This window comes from Sparus aurata, chromosome 4 (genome assembly GCF_900880675.1).
Source record: "Sparus aurata chromosome 4, fSpaAur1.1, whole genome shotgun sequence".
NCBI lineage: Eukaryota > Metazoa > Chordata > Actinopteri > Spariformes > Sparidae > Sparus > Sparus aurata.
Genome location: NC_044190.1, coordinates 15,259,700 through 15,286,910, shown reverse-complemented (window position 1 = coordinate 15,286,910; position 27,211 = coordinate 15,259,700). Strand labels below are relative to the sequence as shown.

The 27,211-nt window shown below is 40.2% G+C and overlaps 2 protein-coding genes across 4 annotated transcripts; one reads left to right on the top strand and one right to left on the bottom strand.

The window, feature by feature from the left end:
* Positions 1-1,831: 1,831 nt before the first annotated feature.
* Positions 1,832-17,747, bottom strand: ttc17 (tetratricopeptide repeat domain 17). The gene is made up of 25 exons (XM_030414346.1): positions 17,519-17,747; positions 16,850-16,939; positions 16,432-16,601; positions 16,145-16,256; positions 14,934-15,065; positions 14,331-14,440; positions 14,059-14,206; positions 13,701-13,840; positions 13,083-13,243; positions 12,567-12,679; positions 12,175-12,327; positions 11,471-11,586; positions 11,177-11,333; positions 10,884-10,955; positions 9,567-9,791; positions 8,460-8,679; positions 6,205-6,324; positions 5,484-5,779; positions 5,235-5,388; positions 5,001-5,121; positions 4,279-4,438; positions 3,756-3,839; positions 2,770-2,889; positions 2,217-2,360; positions 1,832-2,087 (listed from the first exon to the last, which is right to left on the bottom strand). Exons 1-25 carry the CDS (start codon positions 17,687-17,689, stop codon positions 1,956-1,958), a joined length of 3,621 nt encoding a protein of 1,206 aa, XP_030270206.1. The 5' UTR covers positions 17,690-17,747; the 3' UTR covers positions 1,832-1,955.
* On the top strand, positions 17,714-26,864 carry traf6 (TNF receptor-associated factor 6). 3 transcript variants are annotated; one of them, XM_030414347.1, is made up of 8 exons: positions 17,714-17,858; positions 19,686-20,011; positions 20,284-20,434; positions 21,801-21,959; positions 22,092-22,163; positions 22,530-22,607; positions 22,745-23,071; positions 24,357-24,962. In XM_030414347.1, the coding sequence occupies exons 2-8, from the start codon at positions 19,686-19,688 to the stop codon at positions 24,960-24,962; spliced, it is 1,719 nt and encodes a 572-aa protein (XP_030270207.1). In that variant the 5' UTR covers positions 17,714-17,858. The 3 variants fall into 3 exon arrangements, with proteins under 3 accessions (XP_030270207.1, XP_030270208.1, XP_030270209.1); XM_030414348.1 differs by having other exon boundaries at positions 17,846-17,958; XM_030414349.1 differs by lacking the exon at positions 17,714-17,858 and having other exon boundaries at positions 24,357-26,864.
* Positions 26,865-27,211: the final 347 nt, after the last annotated feature.

Below are 27,211 nucleotides of genomic sequence, written 5' to 3'. Positions count from 1 at the left end.
TATCAAAAACACCCGAGTCAAACTTTTCAGTTTTTCCATATATGGTATAGATTAGGAAGAAGATCTTTATTTAAAGTTTAACCTATTGCTTTCAAAGAAGATCTTATTGTCAGAGAACCTGCCAACAGTATTGCTGGATTGCTTTAGTAATGTGCACTCTTTGCGTGTTGGCTCCACCTCAGTCATAACCAGTGCAAACACATTTTTAACATTGTATCGCTTCCTGTGCAACGGACAGGCCAAGCTTTTATTTACCGGCTGATAGTTGACTCATGACTGTAGTGTCAAGTATCTGCTTACAGGTGCGAGGTAGAAAATGTACCAATTAAAAAAAAAAGTTAACTATTTTGATCCCAGGTTCTTGATGAAAAGCAAGGCCGAGAGCAAAGATTGCTGGACTGAAGATGCTCATCAACATCTGAACTGATCTACAAAGACCAACAGAGATCACATTGGAATATTGTGGAGTTTTATATTATGTTGTAAGACTGTCATTTCATCCTTCACTTAGAAGAGCCTGCAATTACAGCCTTACGATGACACTGTCAGTCAGATATGCATAAGTTAAGGGTATGCAGTCTTTGAAATGATCGGATTTTTACATTAAAGAGATTGTAGCTGATAAAAAAAGAGTGTACCTAAAAAGGTTGGACAGTGCCACCATGGGAGTAGTTTTAAAATGTTTACTAGAACCAGGTTGCAATCATGCTTTATGACAGCAGTTTTCAATCAAAGACTGTGGTTGGAAAGTGTTAATGGTTATGTGCTACAGCCTCTGCAATTTAATTGAAAGGTATCAGAATGTAACTTCCTGGCAGCTTAGATCGGACATCAACCAAAAGTGTCGGTATTTGATGACTTGAGGATGAGGACCAACCAGGACGTTATATTTTTCTGGATTTACTGTGTTGACGTTCCACTCTTTTTTAAAATTTCCCAAAGAGACAAAGAACTGAGGCCGAGAAAAGAACAGATGAAATCCACACACTGCCTTTAATACTGTACATTTAATACAGATTCCACTTTTAAGATTTTTTTTTTTATAGATGGTCAATGGCAAATCCTTTTTCTGGCTTATGATTTCCATAAGTTAAGAAGCAAATGTAATAGCATATTTCAGTTTGTGTTTTTGTATTTAAATTACCTTGGAGCAAAATCAAACAGTCCGTAGGTCCCATATAAATAGGAATGATAGAGAAAAAGTGCAAAAACTAAGAATTCCCATTCATTTTATGAAGCAGAAGTAGTGAGGGCTTATATTGTTTTGATTCCAACTCCTTTAACCTCTGAGTTGAGAGCCACATTTCTTACCATCTCAGCAAAAGAATTTAACAAACACTGTATAACATCCTTTCCACATAAAATTTCCAGTTAAGTTACATTAAAACATGGCGCCATCTCCAGGCTGTAGCGTGTTATTGTCCTGAAGATCCTCCGATATGCCACCTCCTCACACCAAAATGCTAAATTGGTTCCAGAATGACAATGTGAGCTATTCTTCCAATTAGCATAGTTTGAAATCAGAATATTGCAGAAAGGATTAAGTGGAAAACTTGAGAGCCTTATTCTACCCCCCTCCCCCACCCCCACCCCCAGCCCCTTTCCATTTTTCCCAAGCAAACCTAGAAAAAGAGTTTCATAACTTCTCAAGTTGATAACAAGAGGTCCTGCATTTGACAGATAAGTTTGGGGGCAAATTATCTACAATTGTTCTCTGATGTTTCAATCCTAACTCTTTGGGGAGTTCAATCTCAAAGAGAAGAAGAAACACAGATTCTACCATATATGAATTTTGATACCTCATCTTTGACAAAAATCAGGCTTCTTGCGCTTTAACTTTATCAAAGATCTCTGGTTGTCAGATGAGTGTGCGTCTGTGTGAGTGTGCATGTGTCTGTTGGCCTATTCTTTATCTGGTGTGTGCATGACTGGCGGACACTCTTGGGGTCGGTAGTTCAGGGCTGCCGGCGTTCCCTCTTGGTGAGCAGGTAACACTGAATGGTTCTTAGTCGATCTTTGGCAGGGGCGAACTCTGGCTGCAGCTTCAAAGTAGACTCGTACCAGTGCATAGCTTTCTCAAATTCCTCCTGTCGTCAAGAAACACAAAAACCACGTCAGCATAAGGACACGTCTTGACTTTCTGTTGAAGCACTTGCTGACCTTAGGTGGCAGTAAGTCAAAGAAGCGGTAGCAGAAAATGTGACAGCAGTCATTACCATTGTTATATAAACGTTGGCAAGGGTAAAGTGGTTCACGACAAAGTGTGGGGCGATTTCTACTGCCATGCGGGCGACTGTAAGAGCATCCTCCCATAGCCGAGCGTTCTGGAAGATGTTGGCCAAGCTGATGAGGGGCACATCCTGGTTTAAATTCAGGAGGGGGAAAAAAAAAAAATATTTCGTTTCTTTTAAAATAATATTCAAAACAATACTTTATTCAACAGAAGTACCACATGAGTCTGTCACTACTCAATCAGAGTAGGGCTAGAGCCAATGGGTCCATCATCACCTCGAAGACAAAGCACATACAGAACTGCAGAATAATTGGAATATCTTTTAAGTTAGTTGATGATTATGACTACATTTAATTATTTTGGACGGTGGTGAGTGGTTGACTGCGTAGTATAGCATATCTTTCAATGTTCATGTTGCCTTTGTTATTGAAAACATTCTATGACAAGTAATGAGTTCATACTCAGATCAGGCAGCCACTCGCATCCGGTAATGAATGACAGGGTCAATTGTTGTGAACAGCTGATGTCTAACTTGCCTTCATGTGATGGGGAGCGTAGTTGAGGGCCTGTCGAAGGCAGTCGATGGCTCTCTTGCCCTGACCTTTCACCCTCCAGTACAGTGCAGCCATGCTGGATAACACCCATGATGTCTGATTCTGAAGTTTGAAGGGGAATAAATGCACAGCTAAAGTCTCATTGGCAGATTGTTACAGTAAGGCGTTACTATACCAGGGTGTTACTGCTAACGTATACACAGCAATGACACTTTTTTCAAATAATTGCTTTTTTCCTGTAGACCTGCAACAGTCTGCATGCTAGTTACATCTTTACATTTCAGAAGTTTCACTGCAAATGTATTCTAGGCCACAAGGATGATAACTCTGCAAGATCAGCACTTTTCATTGACAAAAAGACATTTTAAAGTTCGAACCCTGTCTCTAATGACTCTGATTATCTATATTCAGACAATCTGAAGAGTTAGACAAAATTGAGCAAACAGACAGTATGAGTTACAGCACATAGTTTCATAATGAGAGCTTCTGTTTTGGACTTGAGCACTGAGAATAGCTGTGACAGCAGAGCTTAATTGATTTGTGTTTACACAACTGGATGTGTTTTAACATGTATCACAATGTAAAGAGTCTTTTCAATCCTAAAAAAAAAAGATGGATAGTGAATTTTTTTGTGAAGGACTTGGTTTGGATCTTTCACGACAGTCAAAAGGATGTGACTATGCATGTTAGTCTAGTGCCTCCTCTCTGCTGCGCTAACAAGGACCAACAGTAGCTCACGTAAGTTTAGAAATGGAGTCAGCTTACACAAACTAACCATGACCTTCACAACAGACAAGTTCCACAGAGCTCCTTTATTGTTAACTGTAGTAAATTGAATATAGTAGGAACCAAAAACAAATCAGATCTAAACTCAATAAACATTGCTTTGCTGTTGTACATTCAGGTTTTTTTTTCAAGGTTGTCGAAACATCCATTACATTAATACAGGCAGATGTGGGAGCGCTTACCTTCTCCAGTACTTTAGCAATGCGTGTTCCCACCTGCTCAAAAGACTGAGGAGAGAACTTATCTTTGCCGAGGTTCTGCAGGACCTGCATGAACAACAAGGGACAAGTTTGGGATAATTATCTAAGACTTGGTGCCATGCTGATTATTTAACAATAGCCTGACTGTTAATTCTGACATTTTTGCCAAAGATTGAACCACAGACTGATTTTCCACATGACAATCATCTACACTTGTGCATTCTCTTAAAAATCAACCGATGATCGTCTTGGCTGTTGAACCACTTTAGGTTCAGACAATAACCTGTACACCCTGCTGGACATGACTTTTTGTGGTTGCCAGTATGTTATTACCCTCCTGAGATTTGAATTATCACAAGCTTCATACAATCCATACTTTATGGAGTTACAGCTGTGGAACTGATTAACATCTTTTCTGTGATCCTGTTGGTTGATATTTTTTGGGTCTAGTGTTTAGGAACAGAAAAGGAGCGTATGTATGGCTGTGGCTTCTGCCTCCACTTACCTCACGCAGTTGACTCTCTCCAGTGTAGTGAATGGCGGCACGATTGGCCACCCCTGCCAGGTGGTCGAGGGTGTGCATACTGGCTGCTAGGTTGGCATTGCATAAAGGTTCAGCGGCTGGCTCCTGGAGTGGGGTGCCAAAGTCTATGTGCTCTGTGATACTGAAAAGAGGCAGTGAAGAGGAAATATAAAATAAAACACAAAAGATAAAAACACCTCAATTTTGGGTGTTGGAATGCTGTGTTGCAATGACATCAAGAGGTAACAAAGTTTTCTTTTTCCCTTTGTTTTCCTGTTCCATTCACTTAACAGATATGTCATAGAGACACTTCACAATCTCAAATTACTATTATTATTATTTTTTTTTTTTACTATTTTTCAAACAAATTACTGTAAGCACAGCTGTTCTTCTGTGAGCAAAACAAAAAAAAAGAGCCTTCCCAACTGAAACTGTGTGTACATGGTCAATTCCTCTCTTTTTCCTTGAATACTGTAAACGTCTTTTACATTCCTCTGCTAACTCTTCAACATAATCTACTCATCGTGGAGACCTACATACAAGTTATAAAGTGCTGTATAAGGATCCTCTGACCAGTCTAGCAGTTGTGGATGTCTTCGTTTTTTTAGTTTTTTCTTTGTGTTTACAATCTAATAAAATCTAAGTGTCAAATATTTTATATATCTTTTTAAATGTGTCAATGATCAGATCAGTGACAGTCTTACTCAATGTTCTTAGCAGACACAGCCAACCAGGTGCTGGCTACAGTGGTGAGGTCGACCCTGCGTGTCCGCTGGCACTCTTCTGGCCCTGGCCAGCCAAGACTCGTGTAGTCCTTCCAGCGACCTGCCCGAAAACACAAAAACCACAACACATCTCTCTCAGCTGGGTCAAGCCCAGGACCTCAGTGCTTTTTTTCATGCTTGTGTAAGTAAATAAAATGCAGGTGTGTGCGGTACCTGAAGGGCCAGGTGATGGGATAGTTGGCCCGCTTATCTCCAAGACAGAGTGTCCTCCAGGCAGTGACTCCCCGTTCTGGCTGTCATCAGAGCTGGCAACACTGTCTGTCCCATCCACCTTTGCCTTCCTGACCCGCTTTACCTGGAAGGTGATCTGATAAACAACAAACACCCTCAAACATTCAGTTTGGCTATACAGACTTCTCACAACAGCTACAAGAAATAAGCAGAACAAGCGGGTACACTTACCCACTCAGCGCCGTCGTCATCCTCACAGTTTCCAAAGCAGGGCCCACCTCCAGCACGGGCACCCATAACACGGTCATTCTTCAACACTCGGATCCCACGCAGGTCCCCTCGTTTGCCTCCAACATCCAGAGCGCCCTCAAAAGCTCCCATCAGGTCCTCCTTCAGCTGCCACTCCTCCTCCCCTTCTACTCCTCCACCTCCAAATGGGGTGGCCATTTTAGCGGTTCCTGAGGCAGAGGGAGAGGTCTGTTGCTGTCCAGCTGCCTCACCTGACCCGTTACTGTCCAAGATGACCTCTGAAAAGCAGGGATAACAGGTGTGAACACGGGAATAATGAGTGAAGTAAATCAGAGTTGTGATGAGCAACAGAACCAATTAGCAAATTATTTAGGTTGGATTTTAACATATGAGATTTAAGCTGTCAATTTTAAACAGCATGTTGTCAGTCAAGTAAAAGTCAAGAAAATGCTGTTATACTGTTCGAGGACATTACTGAGTGAATAAACCCCATTCAACTCCAGGAGCCAGACTAAGAATAGTGAGCATGCACCATTAAAATCAATCAAATTGTAAGTACAAAACAAAGTGTTACTTTAAATCCTTCTAAAGTCTGTGCCATGTGTGTTTCTTTTTAACAAACACTCTTCACTACAGTAGACTGGAAAGAGTGTTTTGACTCTTTCATATTGCCATTGAAGGCTTCACAAAATCACATTCTTACTCTCAAAGAGCAAGGAGTCCTCAATGGCAGAAATGGCGGGTGCATCTTGGTTCTCTTCACTGCCATCCCATTCCTCCAGCTGTATACCAAGGTCCTCCTCGGCCATGCAAGCAGCACCGTCTGGATGTAGTTTCATTATAATGTTAGTACAGAAAAGTCAGTATGTTTATTTACTTTGAATTGAAATAATAACCTTCAAAGTTTTTATCTGTAAATATGGTTCCTATTGCTACTCTGTCACTGACCAATTTAGTGCTTCAAGCCAAAGCCAGATCATTTAAGCTTTGCACTGGCTCTTTTCTGGGAACAATTCCCTCCTGAACAGTAAGTGATGCATTTTATATTTCGAGACAGAGCAACTGTGTTTGTTTTTTGGAACAAACAAATCAGTCTTTCAGCTTCTCTCTCTCTCTCTGTACACTATGCTGACTGCGTTCACTGTCTCAATTTACTCTGGCAATGCTTGGATATTTCAACTTGGAAACTCCTACTATTGCCAGGAAGACATTAGATCTGTGCGCTACGCTACTGTATGTCACGATCTTGTAAAAGCCATGGGAGACATACAAAAACAGATGTAGAGGTACAAGGGACACAATAGATAGCTGGTGTGCAACAGCCCAGTATTTCTATAATAACACTATATTGCCCAGACTTACTGCAACATCTAACTCAGTAGGCATTTATTTCAACTTGGATATAGCTGGTTAATAAATGCAGGAGGCTGTTAAAATAGTAATGAGAACATACATTGCCATGGATTACACCCCCTAACACAGCAGTATTGCAAGAATGCTATTATTGTTGCAGCCCTGTTGGCTGCCTTTGTTGCACTGGTATGTTTTTTGTTGTTCGAGAGGTTTTTCGACAATGAATGCCATCATCACAATGTTCAGCTGTGGATCTATTTCCCAAGAGCATTTGTTAGCTACTGACTGAGATTCTCAATCTATGTATGATATGCTGTTTTTTCACAACCATTATACAGAAGCAGACTCCTTTTTTTTTTTTTTTTTTACAGTTGCAACAACCCTAACAAGATCAATCATGTGGGAGGAATTGCATCCAGCTTGGAATTTAACATGAGAAAAGTTGTGTATTTTATCTGGATAATTCAACCACTTTGACCTGACTTAAGGTGGGTGTGTGTTTTATAAGTGTTTCTGTGACCTCATGTACTCAGCGTGCTTCATGGGAGCAATATTTAGCTTTGCAGAGTAAAATATAGACCGTTCTAAATTTGGCATTAGCTATTTTCTGCACCCTAAATTATTGAGTGGCAAAATTTCTCCACTTCAAAGCACTTTTCTTTTCACTCCCACTGATATGAATAAAAAAGAAGGTGCAGTCTCTATTTGCATTTAGAGCACAACATACTACTTGTTTTGCACAGCTACTCTTGCAGCTGCAAGAGACAACATGTAGGGTTTCGGAGCTTAAGATTTAAAAGAAAAAAAGTGCAAAAGATGCCTGTAGTCTTGTCCAGCTGGTGGAGCTGGACAATATACTGTAGAAAAAAAAACATTTGGGTTTTTGTAACAGAATAGAAACTTATTTTTGTAATTATTCTTCAGACTCATCAGTGATCTGATTAAATTCAATCCAATCTTATTTGTAGTCCCATCATTGAAAATTCATAATCATTTCAAATTATGAAATTAAATTTCAAATTTAAAGATGAAGTCACAGGTTTCCTCATATCCCTTAATCATCAAAACAAGTTATATAATCTGGCAAAATATGGAGAACAATATTTGTAACCGAATTTCAATTTATGAATGTGTTGCAGCAAAGAAATTAAGCAGAGGATTTATGGTGTCTTTCCGAATTTGTCTGATAAACAGCTACTTTTGTGATCCTGCTCCATTTTCTTAAAAAACTTCAGCAAATGATGCTCATCACTGCTATGCCCTTGCATGTTTATTAACTATGGTAAGACTAACCAACAAAGTGGATTGTGTTTTGGATTCTACAAATGATTAAGCTTCTTGCTCAATTTAAACACAATCTAATTACGCAATTGTTAGGCCTTCAAAAAACACTGAGAATCTATAAAAGTTTAACTTAACTTACTTCACTGTAGCTCCTTACCTAATTTCCCCAATATCCTAAATGTTACCAAAATGAACAGTTTAGTTGCCCGCTGTAACAAAATCAAGGATTGCACCAATATAAGTAATCAAATTCTAAGGAATAATCCATTATGCTTTTGAGTGAGAGTCAAGTAAGTCTGTCTGTGTGTGAGATTCTTTTACCTGAGCAAGGCTGCCGCTGTGACAGATTGTAAAGGAAGGGGTAGAACTGCAGACAACGCAGCAGAGGTAGACTGGTGCGACACTGTTTACACTCAGCAAGGGACGCGAAGGAAGCGGAGGAGGAAAGGGCCGTCACCAGAATGTGGCGGAACAAGGCCAGTGCACCTGTCACATTGCCCTGGGCCAACTGCAGACTCACCAGGCTGAATAGGGTGTGGGGCTGAAGGAGGAAAGCAAATCAAAACAGGGGAATATTAACTGATGGGTAACGTACATGGAAACTGACACTCAGATTTAGCAAATATGTTTCATGTATATTAACAATCTATAATTTTGTCATTTGGGTGTCCCTACTGTAATTCTATCTACACTGTGCACAAAAGCTATTACATGGTTTTTTTTTTTTGTTTCCTCTTTCTTTAATTCTGGTTTCTGGCTTGGTATGTCATCAACATGCATAGTTTACACTTAAGGCCAGTTGTAACATCTACAAATGTTTTTCCAAGGCTTAAGTTGACAACGTATTCTTCATATCCCCTCCAGGGTACCGCTCTGTGTTGAAATGTGGAACATCTGCAGGCCACTGAAGAGGACTTAATCTACATGTTCCTGGAAACACCTTGAGATGGTGAGTGCTTTGTGATGCGACACGATTTACTGTTGGACACATCTAATCATCAAAAGGTACAGTGAGTGTCCATGAAAAGATGCACTTAGAAATGTTTGGGCATGACAGGCCACACAGTAACAGTAACATGGTTATGTTACTGGTATTAAGGGTACTGATCCTCCCACTTAATGTATGAGATATTCAGTGATCCAACTTTAATGTGGCTCTTTGAGTATTTATGCATCGCTGTGATTGAATTTACATGCATTTTTTTTGCATAAATTCTGTGTGCTGTGATGGCAGAATTGGAAAGGATTATCTGATGGATACAAATCTATTGACAATGACATATGACATAAGCACAAGAAGACGAAGATTACTAAATGTAGCAGCTGCATGTCTTTGTCAACAAACTAGTATGCCTTCTATAGTGACCAAAACTATAGCGTGAACATAATGCAGTGTATGTGTGTAACTCCCTCCCAAACTCCCTTTACCTCGGATGCGTTGAGGGCCACTGCTTGTTCCAGTAGTGTTTGTGCTTGGGTGGTCAAGCCGTGGTGTAGCAGCAGGTTAGCAGCGTTGGTGTGGGACAATTGGCGGTGGGAAGGCGGGGCTGAGCTCAACACTTGGCGCAAGCACTGCAGGGCATGGCTGCCATTGCCTTTGGCCCGCCAGAATAGAGCTGCCTCGTTGTGGATCAGCCAGCGGGGTACAGTGGCCTATATATACACAAACACATTACTGTTAGCTCTGATAAATATGTGTTTGGACTACAGCATTTTCAGTGATTCGTGATCAAATTCTTAAACCTGAGATATAACCTGAGACTTTCTCTAAACCAAAGTTTATTGGTACAAATTTTCCAAGCCGATCCGAATTATCAGCAGTGGGACCAATCAAGGCATATTTTAATTGGACTGATATCAGCTCAAGTAAAGCCAGGAAAAATCTGATCCTCTCTATATTTAAGTCTACAGTGTTTTGTCCACATCAGCCTGCTAATGTTGTATCGCAAATAGTTATTAGAGTGAAGGTAAAAAATGATTTGATTGCACAAGCAAGACTCTGTTCTTACACCTGGTTTGGCAAAATTTGATAAGCTTCGACAGTAACAAATGTGTCATCTCTCCTTTCTCTTTCTCATTAGCAAAGAACAGAGTACAGAACACTCAGAAAGCAGCCTTTGATTTTTAGCCAGCTCTGATTGTCACTTTTGCCAGCTAAAATGACAAATGTTTCTAGTGGCAGGTCATATCTACTGCCGCTAATTAATGCTAATTCCATGACTAAGTTGAAGACGGGCCAAAAAAAAACTTGGATACTGTCTGGTTTGTGTGCTCTCTGCAAGCTGGTGTCTATACTCTGCCAAAGATTGTTCATGAGGTAACGTTCAACAACTCTGTAACACAAGTGTGTTTGTAGCCAACATTTCCAACAGTGGGCTACATTTTCTCCAATTAATTGTTGCACGTCAATTCCAGGAGTCACATTCTCCCAGTTCCAACCTATAATCTAAGCTTTGCTTTGAAAAAGGGCCATCAGTATTTGGATCAATTGGCCCATGAATATATACAGAAGTTATTTGTATATGTCAGATATACATCCAATCACCATTTAGAGGTAAATATTGGTATCAGATTGGACTGTGTGTCGAACATACTCAATATCGAAATAAAAAATAAATTAAATTAAACAGAAAACACGTTGTGTGCTGTCTCACTCGCTACAGATCTGAACTGTAAGAAGCATTTCACCTGGGGTAGTAAGATTTATTGTTGCTATGACGTCACAGGAGTGAGTAGCCTTCTTACTTGTTTCATAGCTTCAGCTATTCTGGAGCCAATCTGCTCCAGCGTCCATCCTCCACTACGTGATAGCAGTATCTGTAATTACACATAGTATTATTAATCAATGAACATTTTTCTGCACATTTCCACATAGCATAGATATCACTTACATGTACACAAACACAGAAATACACATAAAAGGGCATATGTATTTTACAATATACTCCTCATGATAGCTATACATCTCCATTATGTTCCTATTCAAATCAGACACACACCTATATAAAAAAAAAACAAAAAAACAGGCAGACAGATACCTGCGAGGCAGAAGAATCTGGCAGCTCCTTTTCCTCCAGAGGCCAGTCTAGTGAGGCAGGCAGCAGGGTTGGATATGGTTGGGGGACAGGACCACAGTTTGGGAGTTCTACCGTCTGGGGAGGACTGTTGCTCCCATAGAGAAGAGTTGCCACTGGGCTGAACGTACACAGCATAGACATATTTCACTAAAATAATTTGAATGTGGTATGTTTTGATAAATAACGTAACCCTCGAGACACAAGCTACAACTTTTCTCATTTAGATATACTCATTGTCCAGGAATGTGGACCAACCTGAGGCCCTGTGTTTCAGGTGAAAGGTAGTAGGTTGGCAGCAGGTGGGGAGGGGGGACATTTGGATACTCATGGGCACAGTCACTCTTCTGAGGCCACAACATCTTCTGTACGTCCTAAAGCAAAAACACACTTTGCTCTCATTCTCCAACAATTGCATGGTTGAATATTCATAAAATCACATTCAAAATGAAATGTATTTCAGTATGTAAATAATTACACAAACAATTTGGAAAAAGCAAACAACAAGTAATAAAATTAATGCCAACAAAGCAGTACAGTAGAAAACAATGCTACAGAGCCTTTTTCAATTAACCGAGCTACAGCTTATTGCGGCTTATTTTTACAAAAAAAAAAAACCCTGAATCATTCCCTTTAGAAATGTGGTAATCGTATGCTTGTAATGGTTAACACAATCTCAGAAGTCTAAAAGACCAGCCAACTTTTTCATATTTCTTTTGGTCTGTCCTCAAATTCATATGTAAGACAAAATGTGATCCAACATTTTTTTCTGCAGGATCATAACTTTGTTTGACAGGTCTAGGGCAGTCTCTGAATTTTGATGAGTATGCATCAGCATTGCAGGGGCATCGTTTGTACTTTTGATTTTAATTTGACAGAGTTCTCTGCAGACACTGGGCTCACCTGCAAAAAACTGATTCTAACATAAACAAAGACACATTGCAAATGTAGCTCTGTCTTGCCTGTGTGTAATCCTGATGGCTGCCCCAGAGAGCAGCAGCAGGGTCTTGGTCTCCAGACACAGAGGGATGGAGCGGGGGGCTGGCTGATGTCTGGTTTGAGTTGCGCTCTGACACAAGTGCCACACTGGATGCCACTGATACCTCCTCCCCAAACTATAAACAGACATAAAGACAGAAAACAGAAGGAACTAAGAAAACAGAAACAGTCATTGGTTGTATTTGTCTATTTATGAATATCCACTGAAACGTGCACACCAACAGACATTCTTTTCACTGTAAAATAGAATTTGTGGGGTCACCAATTAAATTATATATCAAAGGAAAAACATATGGGCTGATGATCACCCTCCTTCTTAGCCATAATGTTCACTGTTACATCTCAAAAGACTCACTTGGACATAATGGACATGTTCAAACAGATCACCGCGATGATAACGGACAGGCAGGTCAAAGGGGCAGTAGAGGCTGCGCTGCTGCTGACCCAGCCGACACATCTGATGGTTCCCTGGAGCAAACAAGACATACAATACTCAGGTGCTGATTTTCCTTCTCTACCAGATCAAGGCACAATATGTAGAAATGTGTTTGAATGTCAAAGCTAGATTAATGATCTTTTGGCTTGCTTTCTCATGCCTCAAATACTTTCCCTACAATCACATTTATCTCGACTCAAATCACTGCTTCTTCTGTTCTGTGAAGCGTTACCCTTTTCATGTAAATGTATCACTTTACTGCAGGGCACTTATCACTTTTTATTTAATAATTAATAATTTCTGTAATTATCTAGTTAAAGCAATTAGCTTTTCTAGAGTTAAGAATGGAATACACTCTATGCAAAATCCAAAAAGTTATATATGCCTTGCACATATCAGTAGTGTGTTATCAGTTCTATGTTTGTGGCATCTTACCAAGTTGGGCTTCCTTGGCCATCTGGGTCTCATGGATAATGTTGCGCAGGATCTGCTCTTCCTGCAGCAGCTTGTACTTGTCCAGTGCCTCCTGCTGGTGAAGGTAGTGGTCATGCTGCTTCTGGTACTCCTTCAGCTCATTCAGGGTCCTCTGCAGGGATCTACAAATATATTAAGTGAGGGGGGAAAAATATAATACAATTAGCGTAAATAAATCGCTGGGAACCACAGCATATTACATTTAATTTATTTCACCCGTAAATACCAGTCACTTAAAGGTGCTTTAAAATGCCTTCCAGGTTGAAACCTACTTTGTAAAGGACAGCTGTGACCTTAAATATGAGTTCGGATCTACAAGACATTTTTAAACAGACTTTGAAAGGGAAACAAGGAAAAATATAATATATGAATGCTTTCTCAGACAGCCAAACCCTGAGTCAAATGTGTTGTATGGTAATCTGATTAGTAGTTGGTTGGTAACTGTTGGTGCATCAGTTGCATTTAATGGGACGTGTTTGGAAATGTCTTCTTTCTTATCACAGTTATTTATTAGTTAGTATTTCATAATTGTGTGGAAACATCTGCAGTACTTAGGTGTACATACGAGTGCTTGCCTACCTATGCTGAGCTTCCAGGCGCTGCTCCAACTTCTGCTGACAAAGCACAGCATGTTTCCTCCTCAGGGCTTGCTCAAAGCCTGGCTGGGCCTGCAGTGCCTGCTCATAACACAGCACTGAGTGGTTGTATTCCCCAAGCATCTAATCAGACAGTGATAGGAGAGGAGACAGAGAAACCGTGGGTACAGGAGAGGTCAAACACTGATTCATTTAATGTAGAAAACAGATGCCGTAACCAAAAAGTAAAGCAGCAGCAGAAGCAATAGCTGTGATACTGTTAACTAAACAGTTAACAGCATAGTTAATGGTTAACCAGACAGTAAGTGTGTAGTTCTGATACACACGTCTCTTTGACTTACAGCATAAATGTTGCCTAAGGTGTAGTGGCTGGTGAACAGATCGGAGGTGAGGTCCAGGGCAGCGTGGGCAAGAATTGCAGCATCTGCTGAGAAGTGAGCACGGTGGAGGATGTTGGCCATGTTGACCAGGGCTACATCCTTCTGCTGCCTACAAGTACAATGTACACACACACACACACACACACACAGTGAGAGAATGTGAACACCCGTGAACATTCTCATGTGATAAACAGAGTACTACTGCAGTGGCCTTCTGAGCAGCCTGACAGTACCTTGGGGAGAAATGCAGAGCACGCACTACACAGTCCACGGCCTTCTGAGGCTCATTCTTCATACGCCAGTAAAATGACGCCATGTTGTACAGCACCCAGGATGATGAATTCTGGAACACACAACCATTAACACATGCACACATACACTTTTAAAAAACATAGTCAAAAGGACTGACAGCATATTGTTAGGCCTCTTAGTATTCCGCAACATAGTTCTGTTGAATTTACAATGGATCTTAGTCACATGCCCCTTTGTGCTGACTTGCAGATTCTCTGAATGCGTCTGGGCTTGTGCTGACAATGACTATTGCCTCAGTATCTTGGTGTCATTAAACAATTTCCTAAACTACAGATTTCCTGATGTTAACTGTTTGACTGAAAGGAAGGTAGATAATTACATACATACACTGTATCTTAATAATGCAAGTCTGCTCCAAATTAGTCGATATTTTTGTATTTTCCATGCTAACTATTAAAAAAAAAAAAAAAAAGGCTGAATCTTGTAAATGCCAAAATGCTTTCTTCCAATATCTGCAAAGAGGGAAACAAATGTCTTGAATATCTGTGCTGTTTAGTGAAGCATGTTGTACAGGCAGATCTTACCCTCATTAATCCTTGATGGATGCGATGGCCCACCTCATCAACACTGCGGCCCAGCTTATTAGACAAAGAACTAAAAATTGGATCCTCCTTAGAAAGCAGTGGGGAGGTCAAGTTTGCCCTCTCTTGCACACCCTGTACAGACAGAAAAAACGGGTCACACACTTGGAATTTTAGTATGTGACCAGGCAAACACAAAGGCTACATTTCTGTTGTGAACATAATGACAGAAAGGTTCAATTAAATTCTAAAGTGTTTTATGACAAGATAAACAGCATACAAACTTCCAACACTGACAGCTTAAATGTCTCTGAAACTGTATATAAATAAATGTGTCATGCTGGTTAACACCCATTGGACTCCAACCTGATAAGCCAAGTAAGGGCAATAAATGGAAAATAGAATTAAATGTAGGGGACTAGAAAAACCACTGTCCTTTAATCTTTACCTAAGGGTGCCATTTATAAATAGGCTGCTGGACATGAATCCAACCTTAAGACAAAATCAAGCTGTTCTCAAGATCCAGAGACACATATCAAAGTCATTTACATATCCCCACAGGCACATTTTTTTATTGCTAAAAAGGGCCATAAATGAATGTGTTGGTATCCGGCCCAATGACAAACATATCTTCAAATATCACAAACAAACAACTTTGTTTAAAAAACAGTAACAAAAGCCTGGCTGTTTATACAAAAACAAAACCAGCTTCCTTCTAAGCTGTAACATGAGAGCTGTTGAAGCAGTTTTCTTATTAGTTCTGAATTATTGGGATGTAATTTATTGACATGCAGCTGCATCCAGAGGTTGGCTGGGCTTCCCTGTGTATATTCATACATATGCAAAGTCTTTGGCAGAAAATGTCCTGTTAAAAATAACATTCTTAAACTGACTAGCCGATGCTTCAGTAACCTCTGACCAGAACTGTTCACGATCAAGTGATTTTCTTCAGCTCTGCAAATCTGCAAAGCCACCAACAGATCTAACACTTTCATCCAATTAGACCTTTCTTGAGAATCCTCCCTGCCCACAGCTACGAGTTTCATATTGACATATCTGAGAATGGATAGTATTTTTACCAATACAGTTACCGGATACATCTACAGCAACCCTCTTTTCAAAATGAAACTAACCTAGATGGTAGTCATTATCATGAGTCATTCACATCTAGTTCCATTCTGAACAGATTATTAGCAGCTTTGACCTCTACTTACCCTGAGATGCTGGAAAGCATGGATACTATATGGTAGTTCAAACACTTTCGCACAGTCAGGCTTTTCTAGATCTGGGGGCATAGCTGACCTGGAGTCCACATAATCTTCAGGGCTATTTGAGGAGAGGAGAAAAATCATTAGACATTCTCATAATAAAAGACACACTCTTTTTAGGTTAATACATCTTGTCCAAAAATAGCTCCATGTTTTGGCTATGTAAGATTTAAAAAACACTGTGGAGATAGCAGCAACACGGGCAGGGGCATGTTTTATTGATGAAGGCTTACCTGATGTCTTTGCTTTCCAAAGAAATATAAGTGCCATCATACAGGTCCAGGTCTCCCAGTGGTACCTTAGCCATGACACAGTCTGGGTCCTCTTTGTAGTGTCTCTGCTCCAGCCCTGTGTCTCTGTCCTCATTCTCCTCAATATGAATCTTCTGTGCCACAAGCTGCTTCTGTTCAACAATGACCGTGACAAAGAGTGAGGACTAGTAAACACAAGAAATGGACAGCTGTCATGACCAGTAACTCTAAGCAATGAACAAAGTGGTGCCAGAGTGCTCTTCCCCCAACAGAACAGAGATACTGGTACCTCTTTTCTGCACAGATTGAAATTAATCTAAAGGGTTGGAATCCAAAGATAAACATACAATGACAAAAATACATATTTGCACAGGACACAATCAAAGTGAAAGCCACACACCTCCAGCTTCTTGAGGTAGTTAACACGAGCATCTTGCCTCATGAAGATCACAACGTCATGTGGATGCTTCAGATTCAAAGGTGAGTGAACCTGAAACATAAACAGTGTGTTAACCAGCGGGTTAATCTAAGGATGTGGCAGTTTACTTAAATTATATTGAGTCATGTTACACAATGTCTATGCAACTCTAATTCCAGATGGGCAAATACGCTTTTTACAACCCCAAAGCCTGTCACATAAACGTAAACACGGTCTTTCCCTCCATCTACATAGGGGGGTACTGTTTGCTGGTATGTGCCTCCATAAATCGTTAACGTTGTCTCTGGCACTTTGATGAGCAGTTTCCAATGCGGATGTTGACACGGGCCTGGAATACTTTGGTCATCTTGACCTCAAACACCTCACGATAACGTCACTTTTAAGGTAGGGTTAGCTCGTGTATGCTAACCGTTTTCGCCAAACAAAACGAATTGTGGTGCTGCTTTCGCTCTGAATGCAGCCTTACCAAAGGTGGCAAACGAGTTTCGTTGAGTTCAGATAAAGTGCTGGATTTAACATTCACAAACCACGTACCAAAACGTAACCATTAATGCTAACAAAAATAGCTTTGCATGCTAGCCACCTAACGCAAGCGTTAGCAGGTCAATGAGCTAACGTTAACTGTCATACTTGTTGTTGGATTTTCCCATCCTCTGTGACAACCCAATGGGTCGTAGCTCCTCCGGAGTCCACTATAAGTATGCAAAGAAGGATGAAAAGCTTCCCCTGAAATGACGGTTTTCGCGAATAATTGACACGACAGGGCAAAGACTCAGGACAGATTTTCCTGAGGTCCGCCATTTTTCTGTCTCAGTTTTGCTCTGTGGCAGCCGTTACCAGCCTCCGGCCAGGCGGCGGTGCTCACGTGCGCACAGGGCGACAACTGCACACATCATCTCTGATGACGTTTGGACCGAAAAAACAGGAAATTCTGTAGAAACGAAAAGTTCGAGACGTTTTGAAATCAAAGGTAAGCACCAAATAATAATGATAACTGCTTCCATATATACAGTCACTACTTTGCTGCCTCTGTTTTTGGTGAGGACGTGTGCGTGCTGCCTTCTGTTTAGGTCAGTATTCTATCTTTTAACCGCTTTTTATCAGCCAGGCTGCAAAAGTTCCGCATCCAAGGGCATGACTGGTCCACCAAGTGACAACATTGCGAGCGCTCTTTATTCTATGCTGGGGTTTAGCTTCAATTACACGTTGTGAAATAATTAGCGACGCCGTTTAAGTGTTAAAGTTAGTGAGAGTTCAGTGAAGGTACAACTTTAGTTATAGCTACATTACTGCTACGGTAATGGCTTACGGGGTACTTCCCATGTAGCTAGGTGTAGCTTCACCTCATTTCAGTTTCGACACATGACATCCACTTTGTGTCTTACAGTCTTAAGTTACTGGATGACAGTAAGTCAGTAAGTTAGACATAGATGTGCGGTCTTAGTCCCGTTGCAGTCATCCAGTTAAATTACTTGAATGAATAAAGCTGCGCTGTGATCGTTTTGATAGTGTTTTGTGTGTTAAGCTAAAATGCCACAAATATATTAATATAAGGATGCTATGGCAAGAAAACTACGTTCATGTCAAGTTTAAGGTTCAAGATTCAGGATTGTTTTGGCAGATTCAGGATTAGATTGATGGGAATTCAATTTAGGTGACCTCATATTAAACACAAATCAAAACAGAAACCACAAGACGTCACAGGTCCTCACCTCACTGAGAGTAAAAGCTGAAAAATGGCTGTAAATTCACATCAAAGGGACACTGTGTAGTTTTGGAGAAAAAATTCAAACAAATAGTTTAAATATGCACAATATTGATGAGGTAATAATACAAATTCAAAAATATTTAGTTTTTCCATGTAAGCTGTTCTCAGAGGAAAATAAGGTCCCCAGAGCACTGTTTGAGGGTACAAAGGTGGAAGGGTCCGCCAAATATAAACCAATTAAAATATCCTTTAAGGTTAAGATTTGTTTATTCAGTATTTTCAGTCATGAAAACAAACAGTTCATAATCATTCAGTTCCTGCTCTGATTAAAATGTCTTCCCCGCAACGTCAAATTGCACCTTTAACAGTATTATTCATAAAAACAGAAAACAGAAAAATAAAGCAATCATTATACAGCCAATATGATTGGTCAGTTGACACAAAAATTGTATTATTATTAGAAAATGTTGCGCATTCCCTGAATCTTCCAAATTGAAGCAATTTGAAGACATCAGATTGGGCTTTAGAAAATTGTGACAGACTTTTTAAACAATTTCTTGCCAATTTAAAGACCAAATAATGATTAATGTATTTAAAACACAAATATACAGATTATACAATAATGAAAATATTTTTAGCATCCTTGAATGCTTTTAGCACCATATGTTATGTACCGTTGTGTACACACAATACGTACAGTACCTTATAGTAACATAACCTAGCTTATCTTGGTCGAATATAATGTCGTAATACCTCCCCCCCTTTTTTTTCAAAGAAGAGAGGAAGTTGAGACTAATGGTGTAAAAAAACAAAAAAAAAGGGGGGGGGGGGGATGGTTGCTGACCTGTGATTATTTTATGCAATTTTGTCCAGCTGTTTCCTTGAATTTAGCTGTTGCCAAACCACATAGTTATTAGTTGAAACCATCATAGGAAAATGACTTCATACCATCCCTTCATTAATGTCATGTCGTAAATATGAAAATCTCTGCTGAGTGTTCTGTGATACTGTTGAATATCCAGCTTTAAGAGAGGAAATAGTCGCTGATGCCAACTTGGAAAAATAATGAATATGTCCCCCTCTGCACAGATGGCTTGCTTTGATAGCAGTAAGGGGAGTCTGGAGGAGGACAGCTATGAAGGAGCTGTTGGTGGAGAGCTGTCTGGCTGTGCATTGGCAATGATGGAAAAGGAGCGGGAGTCCCTTCTCAGCCCTTCAGAGAGCCCTGGCACCTACATCAGCAGCAGCTCTGCTAGTTTTCCAGCTCCTGTCCCCCCCCAGGGCTATGATGTAGAGTTTGACCCACCTCTCGAGAGTAAATATGAGTGCCCTATCTGCCTCATGGCTTTGAGGAATGCCATTCAAACACCCTGTGGTCACCGTTTCTGCAAGAACTGCATCGAGAAGTCCATTCGGTATGCTTTTGTACAGCACTTTAGATAACACTGAATACTAAATCAGGTCTGTTATGCATTTGTTACCAGCGTCATTGAAATAATTCTTTATTATTAACAGAACAATCTGTCAATTACCGAGTAATGATTAAAGATAAATGTCATCTCGTTACAGTATGTGTATGAATTATGCAATATTTAACACTGACTCTAGCTCTCCTGCTGTATGCAGAACCTGATAATCTTAATGTTCATTCAGAATCCTTGTTGTTCTCCCTCTTATCGCAAAACAGTGATACAGGACAAAGGTGCCCTGTGGACAATGAAATGCTGTCAGAGGACCAGCTGTTTCCTGATAACTTTGCTAAACGTGAAATCCTGTCACTAACTGTTCGCTGTCCCAATTCTGGCTGTGATGACAAAATGGAGCTCCGACATTTAGAGGTGAGTGAGTGAGTGAGTGATGCTTATTTTGAATGCAGGACAAGCAAGAACATGAAAACAAGAAACTAAAATGACCTTTGGTTGCTTAATAAGATTAATGATATTCAGATCATTTTGGTATTTGAGATTATATTTAATAGACTATAAAATATTAAAAAAAAACATGTAACTGTAATTGCTTATGGTTGATCTATCTCTATCGATGAAAATAAAGTCTTCAACAACTTGTATACAAACTTTCCTGGAGGACATGTCCCAGTTCATGTTAAGAGTGCACCCTAGTTTCAGTGTTCAGTATTGTTCTGTGATTGTAGTGTACAGGGTTAGTACGGGTGCTTGAAATCCTTGAAAGTGCTTGAATTTCAATGTTGTGTTTTCAAGGTCTGAAAAGTGCTTGGATTTTAGTTTAAGTGCTTGAAAGTGCTTGATATTATAACTACGTGTCTTTCACAAAATTGGGATCAGACTGGATAATTAATTTCTGAAGTTTTTGCTATAATAGAATATAATTTTAGATGTTTACAGCATAATGCAATGTACATAATTGTGATAAAAAGTGAAGAAAAAAATCATAAGTATATATATTCCTTTAGATACATATTTTACCCCAGCAATAAGGTGCTGGAAAATCTTAAAAATGACCCTTAAAAGTGCTTGAAAAGTGCTTGAATTTGACCCTGAAAAATGTGTACGAACCCTGAGTGTAACAAACGAAGAACTCCATCAATAGGTGAATGAGGAAGGAAGTAATTCTTATTTAATAAAGCACCTTTCACAGAGCAAGTGCTTCACAAGTAAAATAGTTTAAAAATAAGACAAACTGTACGCAGGACAAGCAATAGGCCTGGGGAAACAACCGATTTTCACAATCACAATAACAGACACAAACTAGGAGAAACAAAAGCCAGTTTGACTAAAAACAACTCTAAAAGTTGGCAATAAAATAAGATACTGGCAGCTCAGCTTTCCTCTTCTCTGTCAACACCACCAGCGTCAGCACAGGCTGTTCCTTCTGACTGTCCCTCAAACTGCTGGCTCCTAATCAAGGAAGGTTTAGTTCTGAATGACACATGTTGAAATCCTAATAATGCCACTACACCTAAAGAAATTGTTTGTTTGTTTGTTTGTTCACGATCTTTGTGGATGCATGATGAACATTTCATGCACTCACTACTGTCCACTAAATAGTGGTGAGGAATTAAGGGAGCTTTCTATGTGTCTACATAAAGAAAAAAAATGTTAGTTGTCAAGTTAAGAATGGCATCTTTCTCTGGTGTGAACGATTAAATTGTTTACTGTGAACCACTGCTGTCCTGCTACACAATAAAATTACCTGCATTGTGTCAACATATTGTTTACCTTCCAGAATCATTTAGCATGCTGTCAGTTTGCCACTGTGCCTTGCCAACAATGCCAACAGTCTGTGCGGAAGAGCCACCTAGAGCAGCACACAACTGTTGAGTGCCAAAGGAGACCTGTGTCGTGCCAAGATTGTGTGGCAACCTTTGTTTTTGAGGAGAAAGAGGTAATGTGGACTTGCTTCTGTAATTGCTCCTGCTGCTTTTTTCAGAATATTTCTCATAGGAGAATTACACAGCTGCATTGTGAATCAGTGAGGATTAGTCTCCTTACAGTCTGGTTTCGGTTGCTCCCTCAGCTCCATGAACAACAGTGTCCCTTTGCCAACGTGACGTGCCAGTACTGTGAGATGGATCTGATCAGAGACCAGGTGGGTGATAGAATGTCCACCATGAATTTGGCCTCAGATGAATGAGAATGTTTTTCAGCCGTGAATTGTTATTTACTTAAGCTAACTTCTGTCAACATCAACTTCTCTTTTGTTTTAACAATGGTAAACCGTTTCCCACCCAGTCACACACACACAACACATTTCACAGTTAATGTAGGTCACCACTGTTTCTTCTGTGCCAAAGGCTAAAAACCTTAGAAAGGTTTTTTTTTTTTTTTTTTTTTTTTTTCAGGAATTGAGTTATTTCCCTGTTTACTACTGTCCACAGTTAAACAGTCATAACTGAGTTGTTGAAATCCTGATTTGAATACATTTGAAGCCTAGCTGATGATGTTTTTGTTTCAGATGGAATCTCATTGTGATACAGATTGTCCAAAAGCACCCATCGCCTGTAACTTTAGCACCTTTGGATGTAAGGAACGGGTAGGTAATCAAATGCAAAGTTTCTTGCATTACAAATCTTCCACACACTATCAAAATAACAATAACAAATAACATCTATTAGTCCTGTCAGCCCTGCAGATCAGGTGTCACAAAGAAACAATTGTTTGCCTCTGCAGATGCAGCGCCACAACCTGGCTCAGCACATGCAGGAGTTCACGCAGATGCATATGCGCTACATGGCGGAGTTCTTGCGTGGCCTTTGCCTCAATGGCACCACACCCAAATCCCTGTGGGCCCAAGGACCTTCTGTTTCCTCTGAAGATCTAGGAGCAGCAGCATCAGTACCAGCCTGTAGTGGACCCAGAGGAGCTGCGAGCTGCAGCGGCAACAACTGTGCCCCGAGTCAGCCCAACGAGGAGATGCAGAGGCTCAGGGAGATGGATGGACGATTGGTAAAGCAAGATCACCAGCTGCGTGAGGTCATCATTTTAAAGGAAACCCAGGTAAAGGATGGAATGAAGTTTGTCACAATGTGTAATCACAGGACCTGTCATCGCGTTTGTTGTCTTTGTGATGACAACATGTCTCCGTCATGTCTTTGATCTCTTTCCTACACGTCAGACATCAAATGTGACGTTCCAGCACATATGTGACTTAAACTTACAGTTATTAAATTGTTATTATCTTGTCACATTAATGATTTAATGTAGAAGGAGTTGGTAGCTTTGAAAAGACAAGGAGATACCAAAGAGTCAAGCATCATACTTGTGTGGTACTCAGTGGCTCAGTGGTTTCACATAAAGGAATACTTACAGTTGTTTGGTTCTTTCATCAGAATCTATTCATCTGTTGGAAAGTGTGAATAACGAGAAGAAAAGGTGATTTGAAACGTTCTCTGTAGAAAAATAGTAGTTGTAGTAAAATACTATATTTTTACACTATATAAGTGTTGTAGCCTAGGCATCATTAGATCTTAGAGATATAAGCCAAAAGATGTGTCTTCAGTGAGGGCCACTTTAGTAAACACAACTGAATGCCTATTTGCAGTAAGTTATGTTTGGCAGTATGGCTTCCACATGCATACATGGGAAGCCTTTAATAGGAAGAGCAGCAGCAAAGACCCCTGCAGGGTGCAGAAAAGAGCAGGCATCAGTGACAAAAGAAGTGACATTAATTAGGCAGACGCAGCATGAAAATGAGGAGGTGGCGTGAAGGTCGGTTGCAACGCAGCTTGCAGAGGAAGCAGCAAGAGTAGGCAAGCAAAAGCAGCGAATAACGCACCCTGTGCGAGATTTGTCGAGAAGGGGATCAGCTGAGCCATCAACTGATGTTGGCTGACTTTGATATCAGCTGTTATCAGCTGATTTAGCTTGGATTGTGAGCTGAGCTTGACTTCCTTGGCCTTCCTGAACTTCCCCCATGCTTAATTTTTGGCAGCATGTTGTTTTTCTGTTTTTTTCACAAACAGTTAAGATCTTGTCTATTACGTTTTTCAATGGTGTATCTACTCAGAAGGCATTTCAGCTGCATTTTTAGAAATCTGGCTCACACTTATTTGACTTAACAGATCGACTATATTTTAATTAATACATTGTGACTACAGTATTTATATATTGGACTCTGAGCACTGCCAAAATGTGCTTGACCCTCAACCTGAACGCAGCTTGTGTAGACACAGATGAAGCACTGAGGCTGTTGATGCTTTGCGAAGTTGCGGCTCACACTGCTCCTGTGTGAACATGATGTAAGCCTTTATCAATTAAAATGATTGTTCCATCTCTTCCACAGGCTGGCCAGCTTGCAGAACTCAGACGTAGGGTTTCGATTCTAGAGGAGACAGTGAAGGAGCTGGAGTCCCAGCAGTGTCACGGTATCTTCATCTGGCGCCTCAAAGGTTTCTCCGTACACCTGCGGAACCAAGAAGCAGGTCAGCCAGTGGTTGAGCACAGCCCCGGCTTCTACACGGGCCGTCCTGGCTATAAGCTGTGCCTGCGCTTACACCTGCAGACCCCCAATGCCCCGCGCTGCTCCAACTTTATCTCCCTCTTCGTCCACACAATGCAAGGAGCTTTTGATGGGCAGCTGACCTGGCCATTCCAGGGCACCATCCGCCTTTCCATCCTAGACCAGGGCCCTGAAGGTCAGCACCACACTGAAGTGATGGAGACTAAACCAGACCTGCAAGCCTTCCAGAAGCCCACCATCCAGCGCAACCCCAAAGGATTCGGCTATGTCACCTTTCTGCATCTGCATCAGCTGAATCAGAGATCCTTTGTTAAAGATGATACTCTACTTATCCGCTGTGAGGTGACTCCACGTTTTGACAATATGGTTCACCGTGAGGGACCACCAGTGCAGCCTAGAGGACCAGAGGCCTCAGTTTCGAGGGACTAAAGTCAAAATCACATCTACTGGATCGACATTTTGCTGAGTTGTCAGTTCAGTACATCTCCCTGTTTAATTCATGGACAAATGGAAAATTCATGTTCTTGCAAGTATGCTAGTATTTATTTGTCTGCCAGCTTTTTTGTTTCAATCAATAAATACAATACAATCCTTTAGTTAGGTAGTTTTTAAAAGTACTCACACATTGTACCAACATTCAGCAAGCCTCATAAGTTCAAAGTCTGTATATAGTACCATAGTCAATAATACTTCATCAGCTCAATATCACTAGTTTTATAATGTACACTTACTACCTACAGACTGAATGTTACTAAAGACTTTGCTCTCTTGGTCTGGTTGCTGGAAACTGCACTGAATGTTAAAGATCGTCCCTTTGGAGTTTTTGATCACTGGTGGAACTGTGGAGCTTTTTGACAGAGCCACATAGTGTAGTTTTTACCTTATCCTCTCCTAGCGCGCATAAAAGGATTTAAATGTATGCACAGTGGTATGTGAGTCACGTGATACACACTCTACTCTACTGCTGCACAGGAGACTTGACATTGGAGTGCCTGGGTCCAGAAAGACATTTTCCTGTACCAAATAACATAATAAAACAATAAAGAAGTGCCATGAAAACTCTGAAGCTACTTCTCTTATAGGGCTCCAGGTTCCAACTATTTTGGTCACAGATGCACCCAAAAATCTGTCAAACGCAACTTAATATTTTCATTGGTCACGCCTGAAATTTAGCAGTTTTTAAACAACTGAGGTCATCACTTTTTTTGTTGTTGCGTGTGCTGTGATTTAGGGGGAAAAAAATGTATTTGCACCTTCTATTTCATGCATACAATCGTTTACATAATGGGTTAAGAAGTTTGTAATGTATTATTGGGTGCACTTAAATCATGTGTGAATGTACCTAAATGAAAAGTCAGGCGCACCAGTGCAGCCGGTTTAAAAACGTTAATCTGGGGCGCTGGAATCTGGAATAGAATTTAAAACCTCAGTCCATCAGAAATGACACCTCGGAAGCTCTTTAACGTTATGTTATTGTCCTGCCTCTCTTGTTATCAGAAACTTTAATTCTGTGTGTGAGCAACTTTCATTTGAATGATTGGGATGCTATCGCAGAACACCCTATCCATTTCTTTTAATATATCTATGGGTAAAACAAGACGCGGAGTCAACTGGAGAAGGCAGCACAGAGCCAAGAAATAAATGTGGCCGTGTCAAACAAAATTAAAAAATTATACGCGGTGACATCACTTTGCTTCGTTGTATTGTGCAGTATATTTGGTGGTGCTAGCATGGCAAGCAGCTGCTTTTAGAAGTAATGCAAGTTTCAAAATACTCAAAGGAATACTAGAATTTAGAAATACTCACATTTGTTCAACCTCAAGGATACATAGAGTATGTTCTGATTGGAAACTGACTGTAAACATTGCTGTGTTTACACCTAAACACACATGGTAGCTTTTAATTAAGCTCATTATAAGGAATGGGAAGAGCATAACTGACATCAATATGCTCTCCAAATTCAATATTCCACACTCTGCTGTTTATCTGGTTTCATTATCAACTGTGGACCTTCAACATAACACGTTAGAGCTGTGCAGATTTGTCACTACACTGCTCATTTAGCTTTTTATAGAACTATTGGTGCCTGTCACACAAATTCCTGCACAACATGATGTGGAAAAATGTTCTCGAGAGTAGACATAAATCCAATATGGGTCAGTGTGTTGTTTTTTGTTTGTTTTTAGTTCTTTCCCCATCTGTAAGATTTATTCATCGTGATGATGCTGTGTAGAGTGAGCTGATGTTGTTGTTTGTGCTGTGTCAATGTTGTTTGCCATGGATCATAACATATGATCCTATACTGATGAGAATAAACTTAAGTTAATCTCATGTAATGTTTTATACTGACTTTGACCATGGTTTAAAAAAGTGCGTCTTCGGCAAATTTTCACTGCCTTTTGCTGGACTAAAGAAACAAGTTCCAATAAGAAAGAAAACAGAGTAAAAGCATTTTAGGAAAGTTTTACAACTACAGGTGGCTGCAGATCTAATAATACTGTGTCCTGAAATGCTGAAACTCAGATTTTTTCAGATCATTATGATAAGAAAATCCTGTATTGATTAAAGTGTCACTGCAGCACAGAGAGAAAGTAGCAAGTAAAAAAAGTAAGCGCGTATAAAAATTGAAATAGGATAGATAAAGAAAAATAAACATAAATTAAATAAAAAGTCCTGAG

Bases quoted from the DNA above. Each gene is read 5' to 3' on its own strand.
- ttc17 (XM_030414346.1), bottom strand. From the start codon at position 17,689: ATGGCGGACCTCAGGAAAATCTGTCCTGAGTCTTTGCCCTGTCGTGTC. The intron at 16,257-16,431 runs GTAAGCCTTCAT...CTCCTCAAATAG, and splicing joins TTGGAAAGCAAAGACATCAG to CCCTGAAGATTATGTGGACT. The intron at 2,890-3,755 runs GTAAGCGCTCCC...TTCAAACTTCAG, and splicing joins TTGCTAAAGTACTGGAGAAG to AATCAGACATCATGGGTGTT.
- traf6 (XM_030414349.1), top strand. From the start codon at position 19,686: ATGGCTTGCTTTGATAGCAGTAAGGGGAGTCTGGAGGAGGACAGCTAT. The intron at 20,012-20,283 runs GTATGCTTTTGT...ATCGCAAAACAG, and splicing joins TGCATCGAGAAGTCCATTCG to TGATACAGGACAAAGGTGCC. The intron at 23,072-24,356 runs GTAAAGGATGGA...TCTCTTCCACAG, and splicing joins TCATTTTAAAGGAAACCCAG to GCTGGCCAGCTTGCAGAACT.